Below are 27452 nucleotides of genomic sequence, written 5' to 3'. Positions count from 1 at the left end.
AGCAGAAGCTTCCTGCAGGGCAGGGTTTTAATTTGCTGGCAAGGAGCAATGAAATTGATTGAAATTGCAAATACCTTCTCCAAATGGCTCACTCCCCTATCGCAATGCTCCATGTAAATATGAGACTGCTATTGTGGTGTATTCCCAGTACTCCACTACAGAGCTGTCCAAAGAAGAGGGGCAAAGTGGGAGGAGGGGCCAGGAGCAAGGCAGAATAAAAAACTCTTCCTCTCCCCCCAAAAGGGTCCATTTTCACTTCCTTTTCATAGGATCCTTCCTTCCCATAGGATCACAGAATTCTACGATTCTATGGAAAGGGCCTATTCCACAAACTTTGCAAAGCTTTCCACGACAGTTCCCATAGATATTTTAAGCCATGATTTGTAAAATCAAATGAACCAACATAATTCATTATTGAAACTTAAGCTTTGAGGAACAATATTTAAAACCCTAGAATGGTTTGGGTTAAAGGGATCTCATCCAACTCCAACCCCCTGCCACAGGAAGGGACACCTTCCACTGGACCAGGTTGCTCCAAGCCCTGTTCAACCTGGCCTTGAGCACTGCCAGGGATGGTGCAGCCACAGCTTCTCTGGGCAACCTGTGCTAGTGCCTCAACACCCTCACAGGGAACAACATAAGGTCACAGAAAACCAATTGCAAGTGTTGACAACTTGAGTGCTTTTTCTTTTCCTGGAAAAGAAAACGAAAGGAAAGAAATGGGCTCACATGAGAATGGAAAGCATTTCTATTTATTCTCAAGTGCACCACTTTGGTATTTGGAAAGAATTTTGTTCAAAGCCTTTACACAAGGCATTTTATTACAGCCAAAGGTAGGAGCTACAACTCCATAAGCCCAACAGTTTTTCCTCCATTGAGTCTTTGAAAGTCAATTAAAGGCCTTAGAGATTGCTCCCACGTTAAATAAATAAATCCATACCTAGCTCTGCTGCATGAAAACAGTGTCTGACAAATGAGCACCTAAACAGGCAACTCTGCGCTGCTTTAAAGGGCCTGCAATCCTCACTTCCATGGCACACCTGCATTTCTTAAAATTATTCCACTATCATCTTCCATTTGCCCATAAAATGCATCAGCAGTGAAACACAATCCTTAACCACAGTTAAAATGGAGCTTCTGATTTAATGAATGAGATTATAAGCAGCAATTGTCCAGAAAACCAAAGGGCTGAATGCCATGGCCCAGGACATGATGCCATTACTCTCCTCTTAGGAGACAGATATCCCAGCCCTCTGAAAATAGGCCCATACATTTATTTTCCTAATAATCTTCTTAACTTTTTCCAAGTGATCAATCCATAATAATATAGAGTGTTACCTGGGAAAAGGTTTCAATTCAGTAAAACTCTTGGCTCTGGACCCCAACCAGATGCAATCACAAAACACAGACCTGGGGAGAGATCAGTAGTACCCTCTCTGGCAAGCACCGAATTGCCCTCATACCTCTGCATTCTCCTCACCACTGAGCATGACCAGGCTGATACAACACATTCCTCAGTGTTTAGCCACAAGACCTCCAGCATTCATGGATTTACCACTAATATTTTCATACTCAAGGTTTTAATTAAAGGGAACCTCACCCTGCTCAGCAGCTCTCAGAGCACTGAGCAGCAGGAAGGATGCGAGCAGCACCCCACCAATGCAGTACCTACACATGGTCCAAATGGGGCATGTGGGTCAAGCATCATCTACCTGCATCCCTTTACATCCCTATGGCTAGTTCAGGGGGAACTTGAATTTCTACACAACCTCTTCACCACTACGTAAGATGCTCTGCTGTGGGCAGTCACCAGTTCCATGTGTCCCTGGCACCATGTGGAGTCAAGGGATGTCGGTGCTGGCACTGCTCAGAACCACTCGGGATGCTGGCAGGGCCTCGTGGCTTTGCATTCCACTGAGTAATGTTTTACAAGGGGGTCAAGGAGAGGTCAAAACAGAAAGTTATGAAATGTCCAGCTTGCTTTTTGCTAAACCCCAGTATTAATAGCAAGGGGCCAGGCAGAGGGGCTCATACAACACAAAATAATCTCTCCAGAGCCAGCAAACCCCTCGGATGGCTCCAGCCCTGCATCCACACCATCAAAATAACCAGGTGCATGCAGCATTGCTGCTGGATGTGCTGCTTTCCTGGAGGTGATAAAATAAACTGAGCAGTGACATCAGTTCTGCTGTTTTTCCCCTGTTGCAGGAGTTTAATCAGCAGCCCAAACCAAAACATTTTTGTTAGGAAAGAGATGGCCACAATTAATCTAAATCTAATAACTAGAACATTTTCACTGGGGAATTAAAACAAATTATTCCTTTGCTATTGCATCTTCATCTCATTTACATTTTAATCCCAGTAGGATCTTCCTCTGTTATATTTGGAAAATGACTGCACAGAAAGGGAAAAACAACTCTGTTGAAGTACTCAAAGATGCATCCAGAATTTAGCTATTAGCTTTTATGGCAGAAGTCTGGCTATGCCAAGATGAGAATGGTTGAAAATTAGGACAAATACTGTGGTTTGTTCCAAACACTGCTGAATGCAGAGCCTGGTGGCATTTCAGCCTGTGCACACAAAGACAGACAAACAAAAGGTTGGGGCATAAGGTTGCATTGAAGGTGTAATTACACATTAGCCAGAGCAAAGCAGGTTGCTCTTTCATTTGTACCAAAATGAAAGGGGACTCTACTGGAGATCACTGTGTGCAGAGGGAGCCTATACCTTCCCACCCCCTGGTTCTCCACTTCCAGGAGGTGGGAGAAAACACTTAAGCCTTGTTTTCCTCGCTGTGAGGTTTCTTTGCAGGATAACAGGCTCATACCTTTTGACTCAAGGTAAATATGTAGTGAATAAAGGCGCTTTAGTGTTGTCAAAGTAACATCAGTACTATATCCCATCTTATCCCAGTTTGCCTTACTACTTTGCCTGCTTGTTCTTGTTTTGAAGCAGAAGCACACTAAAAATAAATAGCCTACATTTCTGCCGTGTCAACGATGGGAAGTCCTGGTAAACACAAACTGTCACACACGTACCACCCTCCAGATCCCCCATCCTGTCACAGGGTAGCTGATCCCACTAAGGATACCAGGTTAAACCAGCAACAGAGGCAGCAGCTTTCTCCACCCCAGAGCAAGTTCTCTCTACTTTCAGCCAGTTTAGAGTCACTGTATAATCCCAGTTTTACCTCCAGTAATTATTTTCATGTGATCTTGTGCATCCCTTTGCTTAGGAAGATACGAAGTGATGGTAACATACCAGAAAGGCAGCAACCACACAGTCTAAGGTGGGAAGAGATGAGTTCACGCATCATGTGGTGTGGATAGCTGTGTGTAATATCACTCAAGGCTGATCAGCCTTCCATGCCCTTAACATGGGGTGATGTAATACACAGAATTACTCTAGGTAAACCCAGACAGGCTCCTGTGCCTGCTTCTTCTATGTTGCTTTGCCCTTCTGGCTGACCGTTGTCTAGCAGATCAAGCACGATGCTTTAGTATTAACTTTCAAGTTCTTACACAGATTGTTCTTTAGAAGCTTGTTGAACTATTGACACTGTACATCCCACAAGATCAAAAGGAGGAGACTTTCGGTCCAAGTGTAGTATTTACTCAGGCTTGCTGTAATCCTGGCTTTACAGACTGACCTTCCCAAGAGCCCCCTAAGTGCAACAGAAATGACTCCTCATAAGACTGGCTTCAAGGATGCACCTGTTATCTAGGTTATGTTTATAGGGCATTCCATCACTTAACATTCCTGGAGACCTTTGTGAAACCAAGGGTTTACAGATGCAGAATTCATTGCTAAAATCTCATCTGGTTTCCCCTTTCCCAAATGCCACGCTTGGGGCTGAAATTTGCCAGGTTCCTACTGCTATAGATCAGCAGATCAACCACTGAAGCTGAAAGGTGAAATCCTGGCTCCACTAAAGGTGATGGCAAGGTGCCTGCTGACTTCAGAACAGCCACAGTTTCATCCACTAATTATATTCAGTGTTTGTTAAAACTTTTTGTTTTAATTAGTCTAATGCAAAGAAACACATGCTGTCCCAAACGACTACTCATGTAGTTAGCTGTAGCATTTATGAATATCATAATACTAAAGTTGGGGTTTAAAGGTATAATTCTCCCCAAAGGGATTCATCCCTTGCATGTCCTCAACCACTCTGAGCAGGCTCTGCTGGTGCTTTCCTCCTCCTTCAAATACAATGTGCAGCTTCCCTGGATGCTACAGAATTGCTCTAGACTTATGCTGGTGTAGCTGAAAGGAAGATCAAACTGAGTATTCAATTACTTATGCACCCAAAGATATTTATTCCCCGAGATGAAACTCCTAAATCTGTTACTGCCAGTCCCTCTTCTATTACTATTCAGGTGCTGCTGCTTTCAGATCTATGGAGTTGTCAACACTATTTACTGGAAACAAAAAGTGAAAGATTAGAACATGACAGGGAAATGTTTAGAATTATTAATTGTTTGCACAGAAGAGGTAACTGATGTTCATTAATTCTAGAAGAGTGTAATTGCTACACAGGGATGCTTCCCAAGACTTTTTATTGTATCCAAGATCTATTTGTTTCATACTTCGAGGTTTTTGTTTCATTTTTAAACCCAGATACTACAGTGGGTAAAAACTGAGGTCAAGAGCAACAGCTACAAGACCACAGGACAGACCTCAGAGAGGAAAGGGGCTCTTGCAGCAATGTTTGTGAAAACACCAGACAAGAAGGGATGGGACCCCCCTGTCAGCACTGACTTCTTCACTCAAGGTCTATGTAAAGGTAAATGCAATGCTGCAAAGGAAAACTCATCTTGCTTCACAGCATCCTGTATTTTCCTCTTTATGCTGACACCCTCCTGTTGTTAGCATGTGCCATAGTTTTAATGATGGCTCTGCAGCAATAAGACTTCATAAAAGTCTGTAGGTAAAGATCAATGAAGAAAACCACAGGGTTTATTCTGTAATGGCCTCAGCCCCCATCAAGATCACTGACAAAAGTTCTTTTTGATATACTCTCCCCTGTATCTTCATCAGATGTTGAGGGCCCTAGCTCAGGGAATGTGAAAAATGAAAAGCCAAAAATCTCAACCAGTCAACTCAACCTGTCTAACGTTCAATGCTCAGTTTCAGACATCCAATTTTCAGAGGGCCGTGAAAAGCCACACTGAGGAAATGAAAAATGAGCCCTCTGACAGTGCTCACAGCCTGAACCTGTCCTCAGTCTCTCACCCAGTCTCTCACCCTGTCCTCTGTTAGCCCTTCTCAGTGCATGAAACCACCAGAGCCAAACAGCAGCCAGAAGACACACATTCACTGTTTCAAGGGGAAATAGGTGATCAATATAGCTGCTGATTTAATAACCCTGGAACTGAACCTTTCTGTCCATGTGCAGTGGAGACAATAGCCCAAAGAACTCCGCAAAGTCTCCTCGCTGCCTGGCCTCACAGACAGATGTGAAAAGGCTCTTTCTAGTCACATACATCCCAAACCTTGAGCATGCCAATCATCCCTGGTGGGTTAGCAACACCGGCACCAGCCCGCTGAGACCCATTCAGTATCCCTTGACAAGGACTGGATTCAAATCAGCAAGTCAAAGTCGCTTGCTCCTGTGCCAGCTTTCCAAGGCATGCTGTTATCTTGGGAATCGCACGCGTAATAACACAAGGCATGAGTTGTCAAAGGAGTACACACAGGTTGTCCACAGAGTCACAGGTATTGCTCGCGGCACTGACAGAGCAATGTGTATCACTGTTCCAAGTGCCAGACGAGCTCTACAGAAATTTTCCCCTTTCAACTTAATCCATCCGTATCAATGACAAAATGTCTTTTTTTTGCCATGTAAAACCAGTTCCTAAAATACATGAAATGAGTGTGCATGACTTCTGTACACAGGGTGCACCCCTGATGTCTACAGTACGTGACCCAAGAAGCCTCCAAACTGCACCAACCTGAAAGCAAGGGGATACTGAGAGGATCCCTCCATCTACAACTTTGTTGTAATAGTCTTTCCCAAAGTGTGCATCCATGACCTCATTTGAGAAAGAATACGGGTTTGGGTAGATGTGATTTGGTGTGACTGCTCTTGTTTTCTTTAAGTGTTAATCCTTTTACCTTTCACCCTTGCAAAACAAGCTAAGAGGATCTAAGAGCCAGCTAAGAGCCCAGAAATAACCCCCAAACTCACAAGCATCATGACCAAAAGCAAGATGGTCCTCTACTAACCATTAACAGCAAGATACACACCAGCGTCTCAGATCAAAGTGACAGACTGATACCTGGCATCAGTATGCAAGGGAAATATCCCTCAGCATATCCACTCGAGGATTTAATTATGAGGACAAGCAGTACCTTCACAACACCTTTGTGCAACAGCAACTTTTGCAGCCAAGGTACAAATACCCAGTGAATCTTTTAACTTCAAGTAACTGGTGGGCACATTTGTTCTTTCAGAAAAAATCAGCAGAGGCAATCATCATCCCTTAATAAATTATCTGCAGCAAAATTTTAGCAAGAGAATTAGGGAAAGACATACTTGTATCCTGTCTCAAGATTTACATGCATGTTCACCAAAGTTTTGAGTATCCGGTATCATGAATGCAAGCAACACATTTATTGTTTCAAACAGAAAGCCAACAGTAGGAACAGAACTAAAGACAGTACTAAATATGCTGAAATAACTGCCCAAGACTCAATCCCAACATGGCCTCTCCCCACACATAGCAAGACTTCTGATGAAATAACAAGAATTGATGGCATCATACACGCCAATAAAATACTCAACAGTACTGGTTTTCTCTGTTTTGCCAATGCATGTCATCAGAAAACAGCCAAACTTGCAGTTACAGCTTTCCAAGAACTTTGTCAAAGAAATATATTCTCCCCTACCAAGGGTTCCAACCTCCTCTTTTCCAAAGAAAAATATGGTCTTGCCTCACTTACCTCCTCCGTAGGTGGTAGCACACATGATGGACGTTACCCAGGCAATCTGGCTGTAGGAGATGCTGTAAACAGCCTGGAGCTCTTTGAAGTAGATTGTGAAAGCTTTAGGAAAGGTATATGCAAATCCAACTGAGATTGAGGCTCCAAACACCACTGCCCACCCCCATCCGCCATCAGGGGGTACATAGCCCAGGTCCGAAGAGACTGGAGGAGACATTGTCAATCCAGATTTCAAAGCAAAATCTACTTCACGCTGTCCTGCAGGGCAAAGGATATGTATGTTTTACAGAAGATGCATATTGTGTAATCACATATTATTTTAAAGCATAGTGATATAATTTAGAGGTACAGAGGATCACCCACTCTTGAAGCCTTGATCTTTTGCTGTTGTGCAGTTCTAACACAACCAAAATCACCCTTCCCTCCCAATAACCCTTCTACCAGTATTTTAAATATACACACCCTCAAAGTTCTCCCACAGCTTCCACCTCCAGGGACACACCTCATTCACAACTGAAGTTAAAGCCTCTGCTTTCTCTTCTCTCCTGTATCCAGCCAGTAGCTTGGTGTCTCAACTCAGGAGTTGGCTGCTGGAGGTTGCTCCTGCAACGGTCTCACCAGAGAGAACCAGATGAAGCAGTTGTAGTGTTTTTAGGGTAAATGCCTCATTGTGTATTTTTCAGATGTGGGTGGAAAACATTATGATTTTGTGTTATCCCGCCTTAAAAGAATAATTCCCATTATGTGAACAGCAGAATGGCCCCACAGCATGCCCAGCTCTCCTGTTCTGCAGGGGGACAAGGCTCTCTTGGCTGTTCGTTTCCGTCAAGCCAACAAGCAACATGTAAGCAACTGCTTGCAAAGAGGCTGAAGTTTCTTTCTACTTAGGGGCAGCAATTCCACTTGTGCCTGGTGCCTGCCAGGTTAGCAGATTATGCTCAGGAGCAACACAGATCAAAGAGGGCATTCACTCACTTGCATTCTTCCCATTTTCCCTGGCCATTAAAATAAAATGAGGGTAAAAGGGAAAGCACCACCTCTCGGGAGTTAGTCCATAGGCCTCCTGTCAAGGTCAACGCATTAAACCAGAGAGGAGGAGGTACCACAGCAAGGAGTGCCACGTAGGTGCACCTGCATCTTTGCGGATAAAAGATGATTTATTATCTTCATATACTGCAAACTCAGAAGCTGAGAAGAAAAAGGCATCATCAGAGCTAATGGGAAGCAGCAAGTACAGATAATCAGCTGGACACATTTTACTGAACCATAGAGGCAACAGTCAGCTAACTGGGGAGAGAGGGACCTTTGCTTATCTTGCAAAAAGAGAGGAGAAAAATTCCAGAACCTTAGGAAAAGTTAGATGCAAATTGCATCTATCTGAAAGTGCACTGCCTCTTGAGAGATGTAGTTTGGAACCAAACTGTAAGTACAGGGACACTACTGGAACCATAGAGAAATTAAAAAAACAAACAGTATTTTAAGCTGGTAGGTATAGGTTTATGAAGGTATACTCCTGAATTCATGCTTTCTTTCATCTGCTTTTACAGCTGTTGCTCCAAGGACTTCCTGGCAAATGCACAGGTAAGAACTATTCAACTTTTAACATACAGGAAAACCCCTATGGCCCTAATCCCCTGTCCAAAGCAGTTGAGGAAACCCTAACTGTACTGGAGAAAACATTGGTCCAAAAAGCTCCTATTTAATATATCCAGTCTTTAATTTCTACTTGGATGAAATCCAGGGTAGCAAGTTGCTGGGTTTTCTGAGATTTCATTGCTATACCAAGAGAAGGCCAACTAAGAAGTCTTTTACTGCAGGAAAATAATAAATAATATGAAAATGTCCTGTTACATGATGAGGGATGCTATGGTACAATTTCAGCAGCAAGACAGATGGCACTTGCAAAGTTTCTCCTGTTCTGATATTAAGTAATAAAATAGTCTCATGGAAATTCATGGAACATTATTTCCCCATTACTGGCATTCAGAATATATGGAACAAGTCATTCTGGTGAAGAATCTATCATCCCTCATCATTAAAGTTTTACCATAGAAAGAATAGTTGTCTTTCAGAATTAACTATTCTTTGTTACCATAGGTGGGATTTTAAAAGGAAACCTAAATTAAAGAGTAATAGTGGTGATGTTGGAATGACTGTCCATTGACAAGATGTTTAAGAGTTTTTATTACTTATCATATTTGCATTTCAGGGCACTGTTTCTTTCATCTATGCTTATTCTACTCAATTTAAGCTACTAAAATATTAGAGAACACCAAGCTCGCAAAAAAACATTGACATATCCTCATGTCTTTGAAATCAGGCAAAGTAAAATTGATTAAGGGGTGAGCATTGTGAGGACATGTTCCCTTATTTAACATTATGTTTGGTATTCACAGTCTACCAAAGTTTATAATATGCAAAACTTCTCGGGCACCTCAAATTCATATATCTTTTGGCAGCCCTTTAAAAAGGTCGAGCCTGAACTTCCAATATATTTTCAGGGATTAACAAGAAAGGTCATTTTTTTATTACCACCAATTCATTCCTCCTGTAAAACCTTGACTAATTGTGCACCACCTTTAAAAGTCTCACAAGATGAATATATTTGTTCACTGAATCTCATTTTCTGTTTAATGGGAGATTTATTAAGAATACATTAGCATAAAATCAGATTCTGGTATCGGTTTCCTTGTCCAGCTTTTCTTTATCAAGGCAATTTCTTACGTAATACAGAAAACCAAAGAGAGGAAATGAAGATAAATGAAAACATAGTGTACACTAGGAAATAAAAACCATATAAACTGACTTTTACTTCCCTGACTGTAAAACAAGTCTTCCAGAGGCTGGCCTGGAGGAACTGAACTTTAGGGACTATTTTAACAGTTTAATAGCCTGAGCAATAAACAGTAATGGAAAACATCGATACTCTCCCTCACGTCTCCTGTGGCACCCCCATGGTTTGTGGGGACAGCAGCACTAAGGAGGGCACAGGACCATCCTCTCATGGGATATTACCCCTTTCAGTTACCACGCTCTCAGCCATGTCCTTGTCACCTTAAAGTTCCTCAGCCCCAGCCCTCGTGTTCTACAGGTTTGTTCTTCATTACCATGTGGCGTCACAGCAGCTCTTTCTCCAATATCCACTTCAAGGAAAACTTTTGCATTTTGATTTTCCTTTTTAATAACTGTTCTCTAAACTGTTTGATTTCCTCCTGGAAGCCCCTGTTTTCTTACATCAGTGCCCTCGCTTACCCTTACCACATTTGGGGTTTTCCTCTGCTCAGTATTGCTCAGGCCCTGCTACACCACTGAAATAAAATTACAGCCCTATAATTTTCCAGGTCTTATTTAAATGAATGGAAGCATTACAGTTCATTTGCTGTTCTCTAGTTACATTGTGCATGTAATTTCATTTGTCAGGTCTCTGAAATGACCCCATCCTTGATCGCTTCTCTTTCCTTCACTCAGAAAGCACTGAAAACTCCACCTCTTAATTCACCTTTCACTGGAGCAGAGGAAAATCGTGAGAAAATTGCCTTCGTATAGACATGGCCTGACTCAAGTTCACTGGTAGGCTCTTTCCTTTTACTAATGTTTCCTTTTTTTACAAAGTTATACATGTCTGGAATTCCCATTTCTCCATCCACCATTCCCTATAGGCTTCCTGCTTTATTCCTCTTACTTTTTTAGACCTACTTATTCTTGATCACATCTAGATACTCATTATCCACTATTTTTTCCTCCTGTTTAGGAAACTAGATAAAGCTATTATCGACAACTTCAAAATAAAGAAATTCAGGTCTCTTGAACAATCAAGGCCCTCACATCTCAATCTTGTTGATATTACCATCTTCTTAATTTGTTGAAGATCTTTTCTTTTGGAACCAACATATACAATCACAGTCCTCCATTCTGTAATTAAATCAACTGGGGACTATTCTTAGACTATACAATTACTTTCTATATTTGTTTTATTTGGTTGGGTGTGATTTTTTGTTGTTAAAGGACAGCACCATGACAAATCAAACCCAAGTCTAACGCAGCTTCACCTGTCTATACAAGGACTCCCTTGTTTCCCTCAACCCAAGCAAGCCACTGCACACCATACATACGTACAAACTCACTGACCACTGTTCAGTGGGATGCTCTCTCTTCCGCAGAGATGGGTACCACTGGGACTCTCCTTCCTGTGTCTCTCCTGTTTCTGGCTCCCCTGGCAGTGACCTGCTCAGCTTTTAAAACCATTTGCTGAACTCTTCCCCCACCCCAGATGCAGCAGAGATCAAAGGTTGAGATCAGAGGCTGTATCCTCAGATACAAGACCTTGCTGTAACTCGCAACACCCTTTCTCACCCAACCCCTCAAGCTGTATCCAAAGGCAACTACATCCCACATTAACTAATATTCCAAGAACAGGGATGGCCATTTGCCTACCAGAGACAACATGAGTGCCAGCTCCCCATTTGTAGTGCTTGGAATGCTGGCCTCTCACATCTCTGTTGATATTTATAAATTACTTGCCAGATATCCTTTTTCCTTCCTTCCTCTCTTCCTTGTACATATTAACTTATTCTTTCTTCACACCACACTTCTGCAGGTTCTGCTCCCATTCTCTCCTCTGGGGGCATTTGCATACAGAGATCCCCTATCTTTGCCTATCCTGCTGTAGGAATTTTAACCTCCCGCCTGAAATTCTCTTTCACAACATCCAAGTCACCCAAAATCCTGCATCAGGCTTATTTTGATCACTCAAGAGCAAAGGGATTCACAGACCACAGCAACACTTATCAAAGGGTCAATTTCACCCAGGAGCGAGGGGAGGAGGATATGCAAAGTTCCTGAATTTCTTGCTAGTAAACAAGTGGATGACTTGGACAAGCGAGCAATGTCCACAATGTGAGTCCACACTTTGTGGAGGTTTAATATAACCCAATTTCAGTAGGAATGTTTCCACAAGACTTAGGTTGCAAATCCCCACTTGAGGGATTTAAAACATTCCCCTGGCATGTTTATAATCCAGACGTTGTAATACACTACTTAAGCACAAGAAAATGCAGGAATCAAGCTGACTGTAGGCAGGTCAGGGTAATGTTCTCATCCAATCTAGTAGAAAACTCAACAGAAAGGTAAATAAACACAGAGAAAAATAATATATCCAAGCTAACTTTGCATGTCAGCATTTACTTCAAACCACATTTCCTTGGGGCCACATGCAGTCATCCATGCCGTTTTGTATTGCCCCAACAAAAACACCTTCCTTGCAAGGACACAGCAAATGCTTAAACCCATGCACTAGCTCGCTAGTTTACATTAAAAAGAAAGGCTGCTACCAGCACTATTGCAGCCATCTCAATGCTCGTTTCACACAGGATACACAATGCACTGGTCAAATTTAAAAGGATTTTCTATCAGCCAATACTACCAGCATGCTGAAAAAGTCTCCAAGTGTCAAAAGACAGCAAAATAAATTCTTGGGAGAAATCCATCGAGGGCTATTAAATACAAAGATGCCACCTCTGGCATTGCAGTTGCAAATTGCTGGAGGTAGGGGAATATTGACAGCCAGGTCCATTCTTGTCTCCCCCGATATCCACTGTCAGGGACAGAATACCAGTTGAACATACCTAGGTCTGAATTGATCGTATGGTCCAGCCCTCTTTACTTCGCTGGTCATGGCTTCTACAAGTTATTCTTTCTAAAAGCATCTTACAGCCAGAAATGTAACAAGCATATCCCATGTGTTCTGTCTTCTGAAAGGACTATATCAATTATAGGTGCTATGAGAATTCACTGCAGCGTGTTGGAGATGCCTGTGGTCCTCAGTGCTGTCCCACTCAAGGTCATCAGAAGCTGCCTATTGAAGAGGCTGAAATCATACCAGACCTAGGGTTCACAAGAGTCATTTCTTTCAACACTACGACCTTTAAGAGCAATGTTACTGTGAAAACTCAATGGCTTTGCAAAAGGTGAAATTCCTTTTAGAATTTGGTAGTTTCTACACTGCTGGTCTTTTCTTCTAAAACTGTGCTTTCCCCTTTGCTTGCAGATAGTTCCCTGGGCTCTGAGATATTTTAGACATTTTGGTACTTTACCAAATCAAAACATGAATTTGCCTTTGTTAAATTATGTTGTCCCTCCTTCCACTTCTGTGTTAATAGCAATTGCCTTCATTATAAAAGCTTTCTACTGATAGTTATTGGGCTGTGGCCATTTGTATGCACTTCAGACGTAATAGCAATTCAAACGATTGAGACTGCTTTTCAAAATCACTTTGGAATACCTTGGAAAAATCATCGCCATCAGTGGCCGAGATAAAAAAAAGCAGCAGAAACTCTTTTACTATTCCATCAACCTATGAAAAATTGAAATGTGAAGGACTAATCAGATGGCTCTTTAATACTTGCTCTCCATATACCATTTTTTATGTAAAATGTGGCACATCTCTTATTTCTTTCAAGAAAACACAAAATGCAAGTTTCAGAGTAAATACTATTTAAGCACTTCACTTACTGGCTGTGAAAGAAGGTTAATTTGATATTCACCAAATAGTCCTGCCCCTGAACTTTCAAAAATGCCTGAAGAAATCTGTTGCTGAAGGAATATGAACAGAATCAAACTAGAAGGGTATAAAGCAATTCAAAATTTAACTGCAAGTATTTTCCCACAGCTGATGTATCACATACCAACTTGACTTCAAAACAATAAATCTCATAAAATTTAGAATTGAGTTTACAAATAATCAAAAGCTATCATTAAAAAAAGAATCAAAAGTTGGCACAAACCAAGTGCACAGTTCACACATCTTCCATTTGCACGGGACCTTGCCAGCTTTCTGCAATACTATCAGCTGCAGAAAAGAGGTCATGTGCAGGTCCTAAGGATACATGGGAACACAGAGAGCATTCCTTAAAATGAACTTATTTGGTACTGTTTTGGTTGATGTTTTACAGGTATGTTACCATTGCTAGTATTCAGTGACACTTGAAGATCTAAATAAGCACATACTGTCTTTTAAGAGGTCAGACTCCACACTTTGAAGGTGGTAACTGAGACTGTAAGGGCACAGCCTCCTGCCCCGTTAACCTGTTGTGGCTGTGGGGCCACAGCACAAAGCAGCAGGGCTAGGAGAACCCGAGACTCACTTCTAGAGAACTGCATGCAGCAATGGTCCTTCCATGCTGAGGTCTCACCCTCACTCAGGTACTATAAAGAGTAGGACACAATGCTTTACCTATTTCCCTTTTGCCCCTCTTCATGCAGATCTACCTCTTCTTTACTCAAAAACTTACATATTGGAAACTGCCTAGTCCTTCAAAAAGAGTCAAACCCAGCCAACTCTTCAAGAGGGGATTTTAGCCTGTTTTTCCTTAAGGAAACACAGTATTTAGTTTTGTTGGTTTGGTTTTTTTTTTATGTGCTCAATTACTCTCACTATCTGCTACCACATACACCTCAACTTCTGAGATGCTGTCTGGTTTAAATTACATTTTATGGAGGGCCAAAGCTTTCAAAGATGTGTAGTCTGTACAGGTTTTGTGTGCAATTAGTTGGCTAGAACAGAAGGAGATCATAGACTAGTTTGGGTTGGAAGGGACCTTAAGGCTCATCCAGTTTCAACCCCACTGCCATGGGCAGGGATACCTTCCACTAGACCAGGTTGCTCCAAGCCCCGTCCACACCTGACCCCACCCACTGCCAGGGATGGGGCAGCCACAGCTTTTCTGGGCACCCTGTGCAACTTCCTGCAGGGGGGAAGCTGACAAACACAACCTTTGTTATGGTTCAGAAAACCTGCTACAGAGAGACACATTAGAAATCAGTTTTGCTGCTCCCAAAATAACTTGTTAACCTGCAGCTTGATCACACAAACTCAGCCACAGTTAATAAATACCTGCCTCTGACAGTGGATATTTTGCGTTATCATTTGCATAAAGTACAGAAATCAGCAGTGAGGCACATGGGACCTTAACTAGATGTTAAGGAAGGGGTGAGGTTCAAACTTTGAGGCAGAGAGGGGAGTACATGTTGCACAGAGATAAGCAGATAGCAACACCTGGGTGGTTATTTCTCTAGCTTCTGACAGCACGAGTGCCCAGCTGCGAGATATCCCCTGCACACGCATATGGGAGTGTACTTCCTAGTAACTTTGGGGCTGTGAAAAACCAGGGCACAGATTCATGAAAGTCGAACAAACCTGGTGGATTATTTCATTTAAGTAATGCTACTTTACCTTGGGGTGTACATGTGTGTTCCATTCCTCCAGCAAATGCTTCCAAAATAACCTGTCTTGCTTCCCTAAGTATGTCTGAAAGGGAAAATCAAAATGGCCAGAAAATAGTTCCATCCCCTCCCAGGACAGAAAGTCTTCACAAGTGCCCATATATTTCTCAAATCAAAAAATACATCAGAATTTACTGTAGCATCCAAAGAAGGGAAATCCTCTTTGACACTTAGAGGGTATAATAATTTGCAAAACTGCTCCCTTAGTTAGCCATGACCCTCAATATACCTGAATAGGTCAACTTGACCATGCAAAGTTCTCATTCATTGCATGCCAAGTGTTAGAAGGATTTCATAAGAGCACTGAGGGCCAGTTCATTTATCATGTTTTTTTTTGCCATGAGAGCAAAAGGGAAATCAAAGAAGATGGTTGAACTGCTCCTGTCCCAGTTTTGGCTCTGGTCCCCCTCCGTGGCCATTACAAACCAAGAGTGGCTTCCAGATATGTCTTAGAAAGTTCAAGCCTACCTCCTCTGTGCTGGCTTCATCATTTTCTTCTGCTAGGTCTTCAAGGGGACACATCCCTGGTTTGTGACAGAGCAGTTGCAGATCTGGACAGGAAAGTAGGCAGGCAAGTGGCGCCTTTGCTCTACTGGCTGTTTACTCCAGAGAGATCTTCCCAGCAACAGAAGGCTGCAAACAGAAAAGATATCAAGACTGTCCAGTACATGCTGTCATAGGTTGGAAGAAAGTAGCTCACCTATGAAGAACAATGCTGCAATCACATAAAATAAACCAGTGACTACAAAAAGAGGCCAGGACCCATGGGTACTGCTCTTCAGTACAACTGGAGAGAATGGAAAATTCTGAAACGGTGACCAGGAGCATGGATCTCCTAGCAGAAACTCACCCAAGGCTAGGATCATCATGCAGAAGTCTCCAGACATGTGGGTACTGCAATGCATGGCTCATGAGCAGTCTTCTGTGTAGCTCAGGCAGCCAAGGCAGCCCGACTCACCATCCATGTCTGCAGAGCTCATCTGTAGATACACCACCACCACTAGGCTGGATGCTGAATTTTTTCTGTTGTGAGCAGACTACCAGGTGAACAGCCTTTAAATCACAACCAGACAAGTTTACAGGCTGGAGGTGAGGGGCTGAGTGGGTGGGAGGGTGGAAATAACACCTGCAAGAACTCAATAAAAGGGGTACCTTCCCAAACAAGAGAATTTCATGTTTTCCTAGCCTGCAATGACTGAGCATCATTAGACAGTCCCTGAAAGGGAACAAAGGTTCTCAAATGAAGAGTATAATTTACAAGCAGATGTGCTAAGCACTGTCAGTACATCAGAAGCCACATATAAGGCTGGAGTTTTGTTTAAACAGCTAGGGGAAATGAGGCTTCTTGTTCTCGGCTCTGCAGTAGACTCCTTTGCAACTAGCATCACTATACTCTCCACCTCCCTTTTGCCACCTGGGAAGGAACTTCCTTACTAAGGATGTTGGGAAACTCAGTATGAAGCATTTCAGGGTTTTCCAATGTGCAGCAGTATCAGACTGGAAAGCCCTACTTGACATTCCTGCTGTGATGACAGCTCCAGGCAAAGGCAAGGAGGAAGTGAAAGGGAAAGATGATGTCACCTGCATGTAAGCAAATGAGAAGTTAGACCTGAATAGCAACAAGGAGACAGCAAAGCAGAACAAAGCACCTTCCACCCCAAGTAACAGCCTTAAAAAGAAAAGGAAAAAAATGACATAGATACATTACACACAATTAGAGAAACAACTGAACAAGCATCAAAGCGATGTATCACTGGGTTAACTTGCAGAAGTTTACTAAAAAGCATGCAAGAAATGTATCACAAAGCCAGTTGAACTCAATTGTATTTCAACAATAGGTTTATTTTAAGAAACATAACATGACATTAAGTAAAAATGCAAAATTGTGCAATTATGGCAAAATGTTTAAAAATCCACACATTTGCCCTCATAGGACTACAGTACTTCTTACTAACATACCTGAGCACTGAATGTTGGATGCCATTTCTAAACAGCCTTACGAACAGGGAGCTCTTCGATTTCTTGTAGAACATACACACACTGCATGGTTGGTGCACCAGAACTGCTTTTAGTTAGGCTAAATTTTACTGATGGAATCAAGTGTAAATTACAAAATGTTGCCTTCTAAAGTAACTAAGAAGTCTGGAAGAAGAGATTTACACGCACAAAGTCCTCACAATGCTAGAAATTCATTTAATAAAGGGCAAGAAATGAATGCAGAAAAAATACCAAGTGGGGGAAAATGTACAGATTACTGTTTAAATATTATCAGTACCTTTGGTGCAATTACTTTTTTCTCTTGTGCTGTGCAAGTTTACTTAAGCCTGACTCTAAAGCAAAACTTTAGCAGGAATCTGACTTTCAGCAAGACGTAGAAGCATTTAAGAATTGGCAAAATGTCACAGCTACATTACTGTCTCAACAAACTCCTCATGCAAAAAGTTTAGTATATTCTACTCCCACAGCAAGTTCCAGGATTTAACTTTTAAACACATAACAGACTTGGATCACACCCTCAGTTTGAATGGTTAAACAGAATGGAGATCTTCATACTTTAGTGCAGATAAAACAAAATGAACAAACCTACTGTAGAATTAACCACAGCATATTGTACTTCTATACATCACATGACCAGTCAACTGCTAACTCAATTCTATTTCATAGTTTCAAGTAATATATTGAAATTTGTTCTACTAAATAAATATAGATTGTCAAAAAGCAGCAAGAAGTCTTGTAAATATTCAACCAAGCTTAAGAAAACCCAAAACAACAAAAAACCAAAATCAACCAAAAAAAAAAGAGAGAAAAAAAATGTACATAACACTTTGCAAAGAAATGGTTTTACACATAAATGCAACACTGTTAGGGAGGGTGCTTCAGAAAGCTTGCAGCTAGAGGCCTACAACAGAGCAAAGAGCTAGCCAAGGACTAAGCGTAATTGTAAAAACGAAGCCAGTTGCCCTTTAAAAAAAACACCAACACTCTTATTCTTGGCTATGGATACACTGAAAACAGTATCCAGAGGAAAACTAAACGAAAAAACAACACACCTCAACACTGTTGGAAAATGCAGTCTTAGCAAGAAGTGTCAATTCAGGTGCTCATGTTCAAAAGCAGCGGCTTGGTGAGTCTCTGGAAGATGAGGTATGTAATGCAAAGAGGCTTTTTCTTTTTTTCTCCTTTTCATTTCACAGTTTTTTGTGTTTGTTTTTGCCTTTTAAACACTTTGTGCAAGAATTAAGAAATAGAACCAGGCATGTATTGTTGTGGATGAGAAAGATCCCATTTGGGAACAGTAACGCCACATTGTAAACAAACAGTATCAAAATCCTCAGCCATGCCAGGGGGATAAACAACAAGCTAAATATTTGGCTTACTGAAATATCAGCTGCGAAGCCAGATAGTGGTAAGCACTTACAGTCAGCGATGGCCACTGCAAGTTAACTGATTTCCTTAGGTCAATTGGAGAAAACAGGGAAGAGTAAGATAACATACTCACAGCTCTGCAAAAATTAGAGCTGTAACAAAGTAAACCTGGTGAGTTACAGCCCATAGATGTTTTGGGATTCATCTTTTCCCTTTTAAATCCAGTTTTCAGTACTGAAGTAGAGGTTGAACTTTGAACTCATTTACTACTCAAAAATAAACTAAATGTTAAATACGTAGAGAAAAGTGTTGCAATACATTGGATTCCTATTGCGCATTTGCACCTCAGAGCATTTAGGCCATGGACACTTATTGTCAATTTTCCTTTAATACACCAGATAACGAAGACAGCTCAGTAGTGCAAATTTTCACATTATAGATCAGAATGAAAGAGGAATTATTTGAGGGCTTGACTGCCAGGAGAAAAGAACAACAACTTGTAAAGTTAAGCCACGCTTTTCCAAACTATTGGAGCACGTGCCAACTCTGCACATAGCACTGTACTTCAGTGGAGACAAACTGAACACTCCACACAAAAAGAAAAATAATCACTATTATGAAGGCCATATCCTGTCACCATTCTGTGCAAGAATACCACTGCAGTAAAAATGTTATGTTAAAAAAGACAACCTGATGACAGGACAGGGCCTCACGACAGACACATTTCATGGAAACTAACAGGCTGTCTTAAACAGTAGCATAAAGCTGGCCCATTTCAGACAAACAAGTATTAAAAACGTACTAGCACCATCAACTTTTGGGTTAAAGCCCTTTATGGGATGGAAAAAAAGGTGTTAAGCAGTGTTAAAAAAAATACATGGTTTTACAACACTACGTCTATGTGGCAGAAAGTAGATGTTGGGATTCCACCCCCATCATTAAGCTCAGAAATCCACAGACAAGAAGTGGTACAGTAATGTGAACAGGATCCGTCCGGGGCAAAGGTACTCTGTGCTCCAATGCTGACTCGAGGACTTGAGTTTTCCTCCTAAATTGTAGTGCACAAACATCACAAAACATCTTCGCAGACTTCAAAAATAGTACAAAAAAAAAGAGAGATCATTATGAATCAGGATCTATCATTCCTCTATGTACTTTCAATCTAGACTAATAAACAACCAAAGAAAACCAACGTAGTGATATTGCCTCAAAATTTACCCGTATTAAAAAAAAAAAAGGAAAGGAAAAAAAAGAAAAGTCACTTCAAAACATCTTGGACATCCTTAGCTAGTAATGCTAGATTTTCTTTCACTGTAGTGCATAGTTATCCTGGCTCTTCCACTTAATTTGCTCTTACAAAACCACCCCTCTAGTATGACATGACTACACATGGTAAACAAGTGTTTACCAGGAAAAAAAAAAAAGAATGCTGATAATTGCACTTTGTAACCTCCTTCTCATTTCCCAGGAAAGCATCAGTAAATATGAAACTGAACCAGTATTCCCTCCCCAGACTGCAACCTTTAAAGAGCACCCGTCCCCATACACAAAAAACGGTCTGTTTCAGCTTACAATAAATACTGACAGGATTTCTTTGTTTTCTTTTAAGACATGTTTTCTCTAGCATCATATCACCACTGAAATCACTAAGGCCTGTGACTGAAAACAAACAAGATTTAAATAACTTTCTGAAGACACTGCGGATACAATTTAGCAACAACACATTCAAAATGCCGGCCCAAATCCCAGAGCCTGTCGGGAGTCTCATAGACCTTTTGCCATTGGTCAGTAACCTCATCATACTGGTAGAGTGAATTCTTCCTGCTGGTTCTGAAAACATGTTCTTCAACAGTGACTTGAGTAGCTCTGACAAAGAGATGGAGTTTGTTTTTGAGGAGTACGAGTTTTATGTATGGATTAATGGACTGATCACAAGGGAAGTCTTTTTTTCGAGTCCACTTATTTTGTTCAATGTCATAGGCCTCTACGGTAAACATACGTTGATGGTTTCCACAGGTTCCAGCTATGTAGTAGATGGAGTCATTGTACACAGTTGCCAAGCCTTGGAGTCTAGGCACAGTCATGGGGGTCAAAAAGCCCCAGTAATCCTTCTGAGGATCATAGCAGAGAAAAAATTCCCCTGAAAAAAGAGAGGAAAAATAAAACATAACTTATGCTTCATTCTCAGACCAGTAATTCTGCAGCTACTAAGCTTTCAGATATGTTCTTCCATAGACTACCAATTTTTAAGTGCCCTGATCCCGTAACAGAAACCCTAGCACCATGGCCTGCTTTCGTCCAGGTTACAAACACATGAGTAAAAACTACTTTGAGTTTCTATTCCAGCCGAAGAAGAGGGAATGTGAATTGTATCAGAAATACAATGTTTTACATATTTACTAGATGTCCTTCAATACTTCTAAACCATGCTTACTAATGTGGGACAAATTCTCATAAGATTCTAGGCTTGAAATGTCTGGAGTATTTGTTTTGTTCTTTAACATCTTCACAATAGGTCATCTACAGACCATGGTGTCCCTGAATTCAGTGCCAGAAAGTCATTAAACCTGAGCAAACAATTGTGTCTTGCACCACACACAGACTTTGAAACCATTTGTATCAGGAAGCTGGGTTACACATTTGGGTTGATTTGCTTAGAAGGATGCCAGGTGAGTATTTGCATGAAGCTACTGATTCATCATTAGTTTCGTGATGCAATTACAAAACATCTCTTCTGTTCACTGCACAGAGAAGCATCTACAGGCTGCAGTTAATGGAAGTTCAGCTGACTGAAAGCTTATGCTCTGCAAACTTGATGAAAATAGATAAAGATTACTCTGTCTTTTGTAAAGCTTGGGGAAATAAAGGTCTAACATTTGCCAAATACCAGCATAATTCAAATCATATATAATTTCACATGGCTGTTTTAAGAATCTTAATTAAGCTGCTGTGTAACCAAGCACCTCAAGTATAACAAAGAATACAGCAGTGATACAATAAAATGGATGGGGGGACAACTTAAAAGCCAAGCCTTACATATAATACATTTTTTGATAATTAATTTTTATTCCAAAGTGTAATCTCCTATGACTGATGCTCGTGTTCCATTGGTATTTAAACATTCAATCCTTATTGACTACTTCAAACTTACTACCTTTCTCTAGAAAGGTTATTGAAAGTTAACTTTTTTTATACTACTTCAGTGCAACTCAATCAAGGTTTTATCTACCACACTCAAACAGAAGAGTTGCCTATTTCCCATAACATAAATCTTTGTAATCTGCTGGTTGCACAGTGAAATACCTTGCGAGCATTGAGCTGTCATTTAAACCACTGAAGCACAGAATTAGTGCAGTTAAAATCTGTAAACAAATTATGCAGGTTATAAAATTGTTTATTTTTTTAGCAGTTCTAACAAGCTTTTAACAAGTTAAATCACAGACAGGTTTGGGTTGGAAGGGACTTTAAAATTCATTCTGTTCCAACCCCCTACCACGGGCAGGACACCTTCCACTAGAGCAGGTCGCTCCAAGCCCCATCCAACCTGGCCTTGAACACTGCCAGGGATGGGGCAGCCACAGCTTCTCTGGGCACCCTGTGCCAGTGCCTCACAATCCTCACTGAAAAGCAGTTCTTCCTTTTCTCTCACCTAAATCTATTCTTTCATTTTAAAGCCATTACCCCTTGTATTAAAGTATTACATTAAATATTCTTGTGTTCTTTTAACCACCTAAAACAGATGTCTGACCCAACAGAACAGACAGAGACAACTTGCTAGTGTAACACAATTATTTAAAGTCACAATCAACAATAGTCAAATCTGATACAGAAACTACAGAAGTCTCTCCCAGTCATGTGGAAGCCCAACCTTACCAAGTAGCAGGAAAGCAAAGTCAAGAAATCCACTTGAGTTCTTCAAGTACATAACAATGACCTTACAGTATTCTCTATCCTATTTCTTTCTTCTAGTCCAGCTTTGTATGGAGAGCAACCCAAAGAGGGTGTTGATGTGAATCTAGGACTCCAACTTCTGCAGGTGTTTTCAGAGGTGGCCTTTAGCAAAACATAACCAAGACACCCTCTCTTCTTTCGCTCCACTTCTTGGGACTCTCACTACAGCCCCATAGACCAGACTCTGCCCTTTTATGTGCAGACTGCTATATGGCTCAAAATACAAATAGGTATTTTATAGAAGAATGAATAATAAATTATTTGATCCATTCTGATAATTATCCTGTTTATTAATTTAATAATATCTAATACACCAATAAGTCCGATTATTTTCTTGAAGAAAGGATGTAAAGGCACTATATAATTACTGATCAAAGAAACAGAGCTAATTAGAAAGAGAAACCACCTTTCTTAGTTTCCAGGTTGACTTCAAATAGCAGGGTAGGGGATGAAATGAAGGCTTTCAGTGGTCACCAAGAATACAGACACCAGGAATTTTCACAGGTTTAGCTAAATAAAATGAAACCTGCTTTTTCGGAGGACAATATCTTTTCTTCAACATTAGGGCATTTCAACCAGATGAAGATTTAATAAAGAATTTCGACAGTAAAATTTAATACTATACTGTTGACTTAGCACCACCAAAATTGCTATTTGTGCAATACTCAATGCTACAATTCAGTACACATTCCCAAGGCATGAGAACTCAAGCAGCAACCTCACTCTTTCGCACCCACTGCTTTCCCTAGCCTTCATTCCACCTTGCTGTTCCAAGTATACTCTAAATGTCCGGGAAATTTAGGTTTTCCAAGGTGCTTAAGGGAGCATAGTCAGATTGAACAATCCCCACTTCCAACAAAACACCGTGTAGTCAAACCACCTTACCCTGTAAAACATAGATGTTATCCTTATATTCCACAGCACTATGAAACTCCATTGCTACCGGCATTGGACAGACAGCCGTCCAACAGTTCTCTCGGCTGTCGTAACACTCCACAGACTTGAGTGAGTTACGTCCATCTCCTTCATAAACACGACCACCTATTGCATACAGTTTACCACAGCAATGAACCAGTTTGCAGCCTATTCTGGCTCGCAACAAAGGAGCTTTCGGAATCCACCTATTGCCAGAGTGATCATACATCCAAAAATCACTCTCTGCTCTGTGGTCAATGGAGACCTCACTGCTGCTTGGTCTGTAACCACCCGCAATATAAATATCATTATCAGGAGATACAAGAATTCCAACCTCCCTCAAGTCATTTGGTGGCTTGCATAGTTTAAACACTCTCCCTGTGACCGAATCTAAACAAGGCACTGTTTGCTTCTTTCCTGAGTGTTTGTGGGCAGCATCAAAGCATATGATCATTTCAGAAGCGGTCATTCCAAGCCGTTGTGTATAGCCATTGGCACTATGTTGTCCCTTTTGTACACAGCTTTTGGCCATAGCCTGTGCAAACACGGGAGGGATTTTCTCTAAAAATGTCTCTTCCAACAGAGGCATACGGATGCATTTGGCAAATATTTCCGGAAGGTGCACTTCTCTCTTATTTTGTTCATGCTCAAACCACCTTATAATGCTGTCATAAACATGTTCTTCTTTGTCTACATTTAAGTCATCACTGTCGAGTATACTTATCAGTTGGTCTTTTCTCAAGTGAAGAAACTCTTGCTCTTTGGTGACACTCAGAAACTTTTTACGAATGTAGTCTTGTGATCTGTCTTTGAGTTCCTGATGACCATAGTGATCAGCAAAGATAAACACCCCAATGGAGTTCTGTGGGTCCAAATGACTGATCATATATTTAGCACACTGGTCTTGTATGGAAGGGATCTGGAAGATACTAGCTGCAGTGAACAAAGCTTGAACGTTGGCCTCTGTCAGCATTACTCTGGAGGTATATGCATAGTTCAATACTAAATGCATTGACTCTGCTTCAACACCAACTATACGAACTTCTTTCTGGGTACTCTCTGTAAGGCCGCTAGTGAACATAGATCTACAAAAGAGAAACATTCAGCAGTTTATTTGTAATCACCTTCCATGTACATGTATGAGAAATGAAGTTATATTGTACAGCTAATCCCAATCAGTTTGCCCTTGTATCAGCATAAATACATTTATCACTGATGTTACACTGTCCTGTTTGGATACCTAAATTTAAGATCAGTTCTAACTTGCTGAAACAAAAATGGCAAACTCAAATTTCTTGCTTAATTATCTCAGTAACCCCATATTAAAATTCACTCAGTTTACAAGCAAAGCTCTTGACATGCGCAAGTCTTCACATTCAACTTTAAAAAAGTTATTTCACATGCACATTCTAGCATACTAGAATATATAACTTTAAAAGGAAACAAGTAGTTTAAATATGCTGTTCTTGTATCCAAGATACCCTCAAAACTGGATGCAATTTTGTTTGGGTTTTTGTTTGTTTTTTTTTGTTAAATCATGTAACATTTTCTCCAGTGAAACTCATTTTATAAACAGACACTGCTAATTCACTGGCCTGAAGAGAACAATAACCTTTATTAACTAGGTTCACTGTATTACCAAGTTCCATGGAATATTAGTATAGGTGTGATTTTTAATTTTAATAATGAACTTCAATTATAATTCTGCTTTTGATCACTAGAACAATGGAATATTGTACCTGAAGTAAGGACTGATTGCAGCAAGAACATTCCTATGACAGGAGAATGTTTTCCCATGATCCACCTCCACTACAATATCTGTCAGTTGTCCTTCATCATACATGGTTTTCAGCTGTTGAAGAATACTACAAGCATGGAAGGGGTCCATTCCACTGCTGACTGGGTTTGAAGAAGGAATTCCGTTCAGTGTTTGTGAAAACTTACTTGGTTCTACAAGGCAAAAATTGAAACTGTTTAACTAACAAACAAGAAATACAATACCGCAATGCTCTCCATCCAAAGAAAAACCATGCAGGAGCAAGAATTAGCTCAAATTAATATTTTATACTTCCACATTGTCACTATTCATCAACAGCAAGTCTAACACTTTCAAGAGTAAAGATATAAAGATATCTTTTTTTTTCAATGTATGCATTGGTTACCATTAACCATTAAATTATATCTATTAACATTAAGAAAAAAAAAACCCACCACATAACTCATGGTTACTCCATATCACTGGGAAATTAAGTCAAGAATCACAAAGCTTACTGACTTATAAAACAGGAAAACCAAAGAATGCAGAAGAATAACATAAGCCTCCAACCTACATCATCATTACACAAGTCTATATGCACAAGCTTAACTTCACATTGAAACAGGAACCAGCTTCTAGCTTACACAAGTGATGGTTAATAGCATGGACTCATGAAGAAACAGTAAATATGTTGGGCAACAAACTTAAATTCACATCAGTTTGTATGGATGCTTAAATGTTTTTCTTTACAAATACAACACAACTGCCATATCAAATTGCTTGGCTATGAAGGAGCTCACATATCATTGTGAAAAGTGAATGGAGTGGAGCACATTATTCTAAGTAACATGCGATGTGCCTAATGAAGTAAAGCCCAAAGTGAAAATTGAGCAATACCTCAAGCACGAAAAACTGTTTCGTAATAGCAACCAAATTTTTACGCAACAACAACAACAAAGGAGAGCTCAAAAGAAAAACATTAGGTGGCAAGAGCTGCAAATCAGGTAAAGCTGCTGACTGCAACAGAGAATGCTTCCAACAAACTTTAGGCAACACAAAGGGGCAAAGAGGACAGCAAACAACAATGCCGATAATGAATAGGAAATTTCAATTCTAATTCGTAGCGATAAACAGCAGTTACAGTTTCTCTTACTCAGAATTAAGACACAGCTTTGAGCAGGCACAATTAAATCAATGGGGATCTGCTGCTGGGCACACATTTCCCAGGGAGGCTTGGGGCCAAATATCATCAGTGTCTCTATAAAGTACTGTTAGGAAAAGTCTTCAAAACACTTTCATCCCTCCCACCCTACTCCTCCCATACAATAGTAAATACTTCAGGTAAAATCTACAATAGGGGATTCAACTTTATCACACTAATTGAGCTCCAACATTCAAACCAATCATTAGGGAAGTGGAGAATTGGTGCTTGTTTAGAAATAGTTTCAATCACCAGCGAGCAAATTCCAAGTAAACAATACTTTGTTAAATCGGTTCCAAGGCTTCCTACCTACCACAGCTTTGATGTACACAAAGCTCTGATGTAGCTACTACTGCAGGAGAGTTTATTTTTCTAACAGTGAAAAAGATGTAAAACAGTTCTTTTCTGACCCTGACAGTAACTCGGGCAATGAGCAAATACGAGCAAGCCACCTTCTAGTGCTAGAATAGGTACTCATGCATGTATTCTATTTAATCCTTACACTATCCACATTTCAGCTTTCACCCCATAAAACCTTCCCAATCATTTTAATCACCTTCATTTCCCTTATCCTGCCCCAAGGATCTTTATCCTCTGTCAATATTCCTCTCACTTGCATCTCAAAATTTTAACTGTTTCTCACAGACATCACCCCAAAACACTCTCCACGTTAATTTCTCAGACCCCCCTCCCTTCTCCACTCCCCACACATCCACGTTCATAGACGCCTTTCATCAAGCACAACCCCTCTCGGCTGAGCTCCCCTCACACAGACCACAAGCTTTGAGGTGCCCCTCTCAGGAAACCCTCCCTCTACCCTAACAAAGCCCAGCCCTGCCGCACACCTCACGCGGCCCTGCTCTCTGCCCATACACCATCCCTCACCTCACACCCCTGCACACAACCCACTCGGACACCCTCCTCTGCCATCACCTTCCCCACACCGCAGGCCCCTCATCCAAGCACCCCGGGCCCGTCCCCCCTCACATCCACCCCTCAGCCCAGCGACCCCCACCTCGGTTCTCCCCACGGCCACCCCCC

The 27452-nt window shown here is 41.0% G+C and overlaps 2 protein-coding genes across 4 annotated transcripts in view; both read right to left on the bottom strand.

Moving 5' to 3' along the window:
* Positions 1 to 11696, bottom strand: part of LOC130606540 (monocarboxylate transporter 2-like) — a 41558-nt gene extending 29862 nt beyond the window's left edge. Inside the window, exons 1-3 of one of the 3 annotated variants that reach the window (XM_057422999.1) lie at positions 11071 to 11696; positions 7405 to 7555; positions 6943 to 7200 (exon numbers count right to left, since the gene is read on the bottom strand). In XM_057422999.1, coding sequence (XP_057278982.1) covers positions 6943 to 7159 — 217 coding nt within the window. In that variant the 5' untranslated portion in view covers positions 7160 to 7200; positions 7405 to 7555; positions 11071 to 11696. The remainder of the gene's footprint in view (positions 1 to 6942; positions 7201 to 7404; positions 7556 to 11070) is intronic. The other 2 variants (XM_057423000.1, XM_057423001.1) reach the window with 2 other exon arrangements.
* An 8296-nt stretch (positions 11697 to 19992) lies between these two features.
* Positions 19993 to 25452, bottom strand: KBTBD8 (kelch repeat and BTB domain containing 8). The gene is made up of 3 exons (XM_057422906.1): positions 25194 to 25452; positions 23425 to 24539; positions 19993 to 20728 (listed from the first exon to the last, which is right to left on the bottom strand). The coding sequence occupies exons 1-3, from the start codon at positions 25340 to 25342 to the stop codon at positions 20265 to 20267; spliced, it is 1728 nt and encodes a 575-aa protein (XP_057278889.1). The 5' UTR covers positions 25343 to 25452; the 3' UTR covers positions 19993 to 20264.
* Between the last annotated feature and the right edge of the window lie 2000 nt (positions 25453 to 27452).

The sequence above is a fragment of the Pezoporus wallicus genome, unplaced genomic scaffold, assembly GCF_028554395.1.
Source record: "Pezoporus wallicus isolate ANWC-B61680 ecotype Strahan unplaced genomic scaffold, APGP_CSIRO_Pwel_v1 contig_7073, whole genome shotgun sequence".
Lineage (NCBI taxonomy): Eukaryota > Metazoa > Chordata > Aves > Psittaciformes > Psittacidae > Pezoporus > Pezoporus wallicus.
The sequence above is the reverse complement of the archived record's forward strand: the minus strand, read 5'-3'. Positions and strand labels throughout refer to the sequence as shown.

Coding starts and splice junctions, on each gene's coding strand:
- KBTBD8 (XM_057422906.1), bottom strand. CDS start 25,342: ATGGACCCCTTCCATGCTTGTAGTATTCTTCAACAGCTGAAAACCATG. Junction 24,540..25,193: donor GCAATCAGTCCTTACTTCAG/GTACAATATTCC, acceptor TCTCTTTTGTAG/ATCTATGTTCACTAGCGGCC. Junction 20,729..23,424: donor TAACATCTATGTTTTACAGG/GTAAGGTGGTTT, acceptor CTCTTTTTTCAG/GGGAATTTTTTCTCTGCTAT.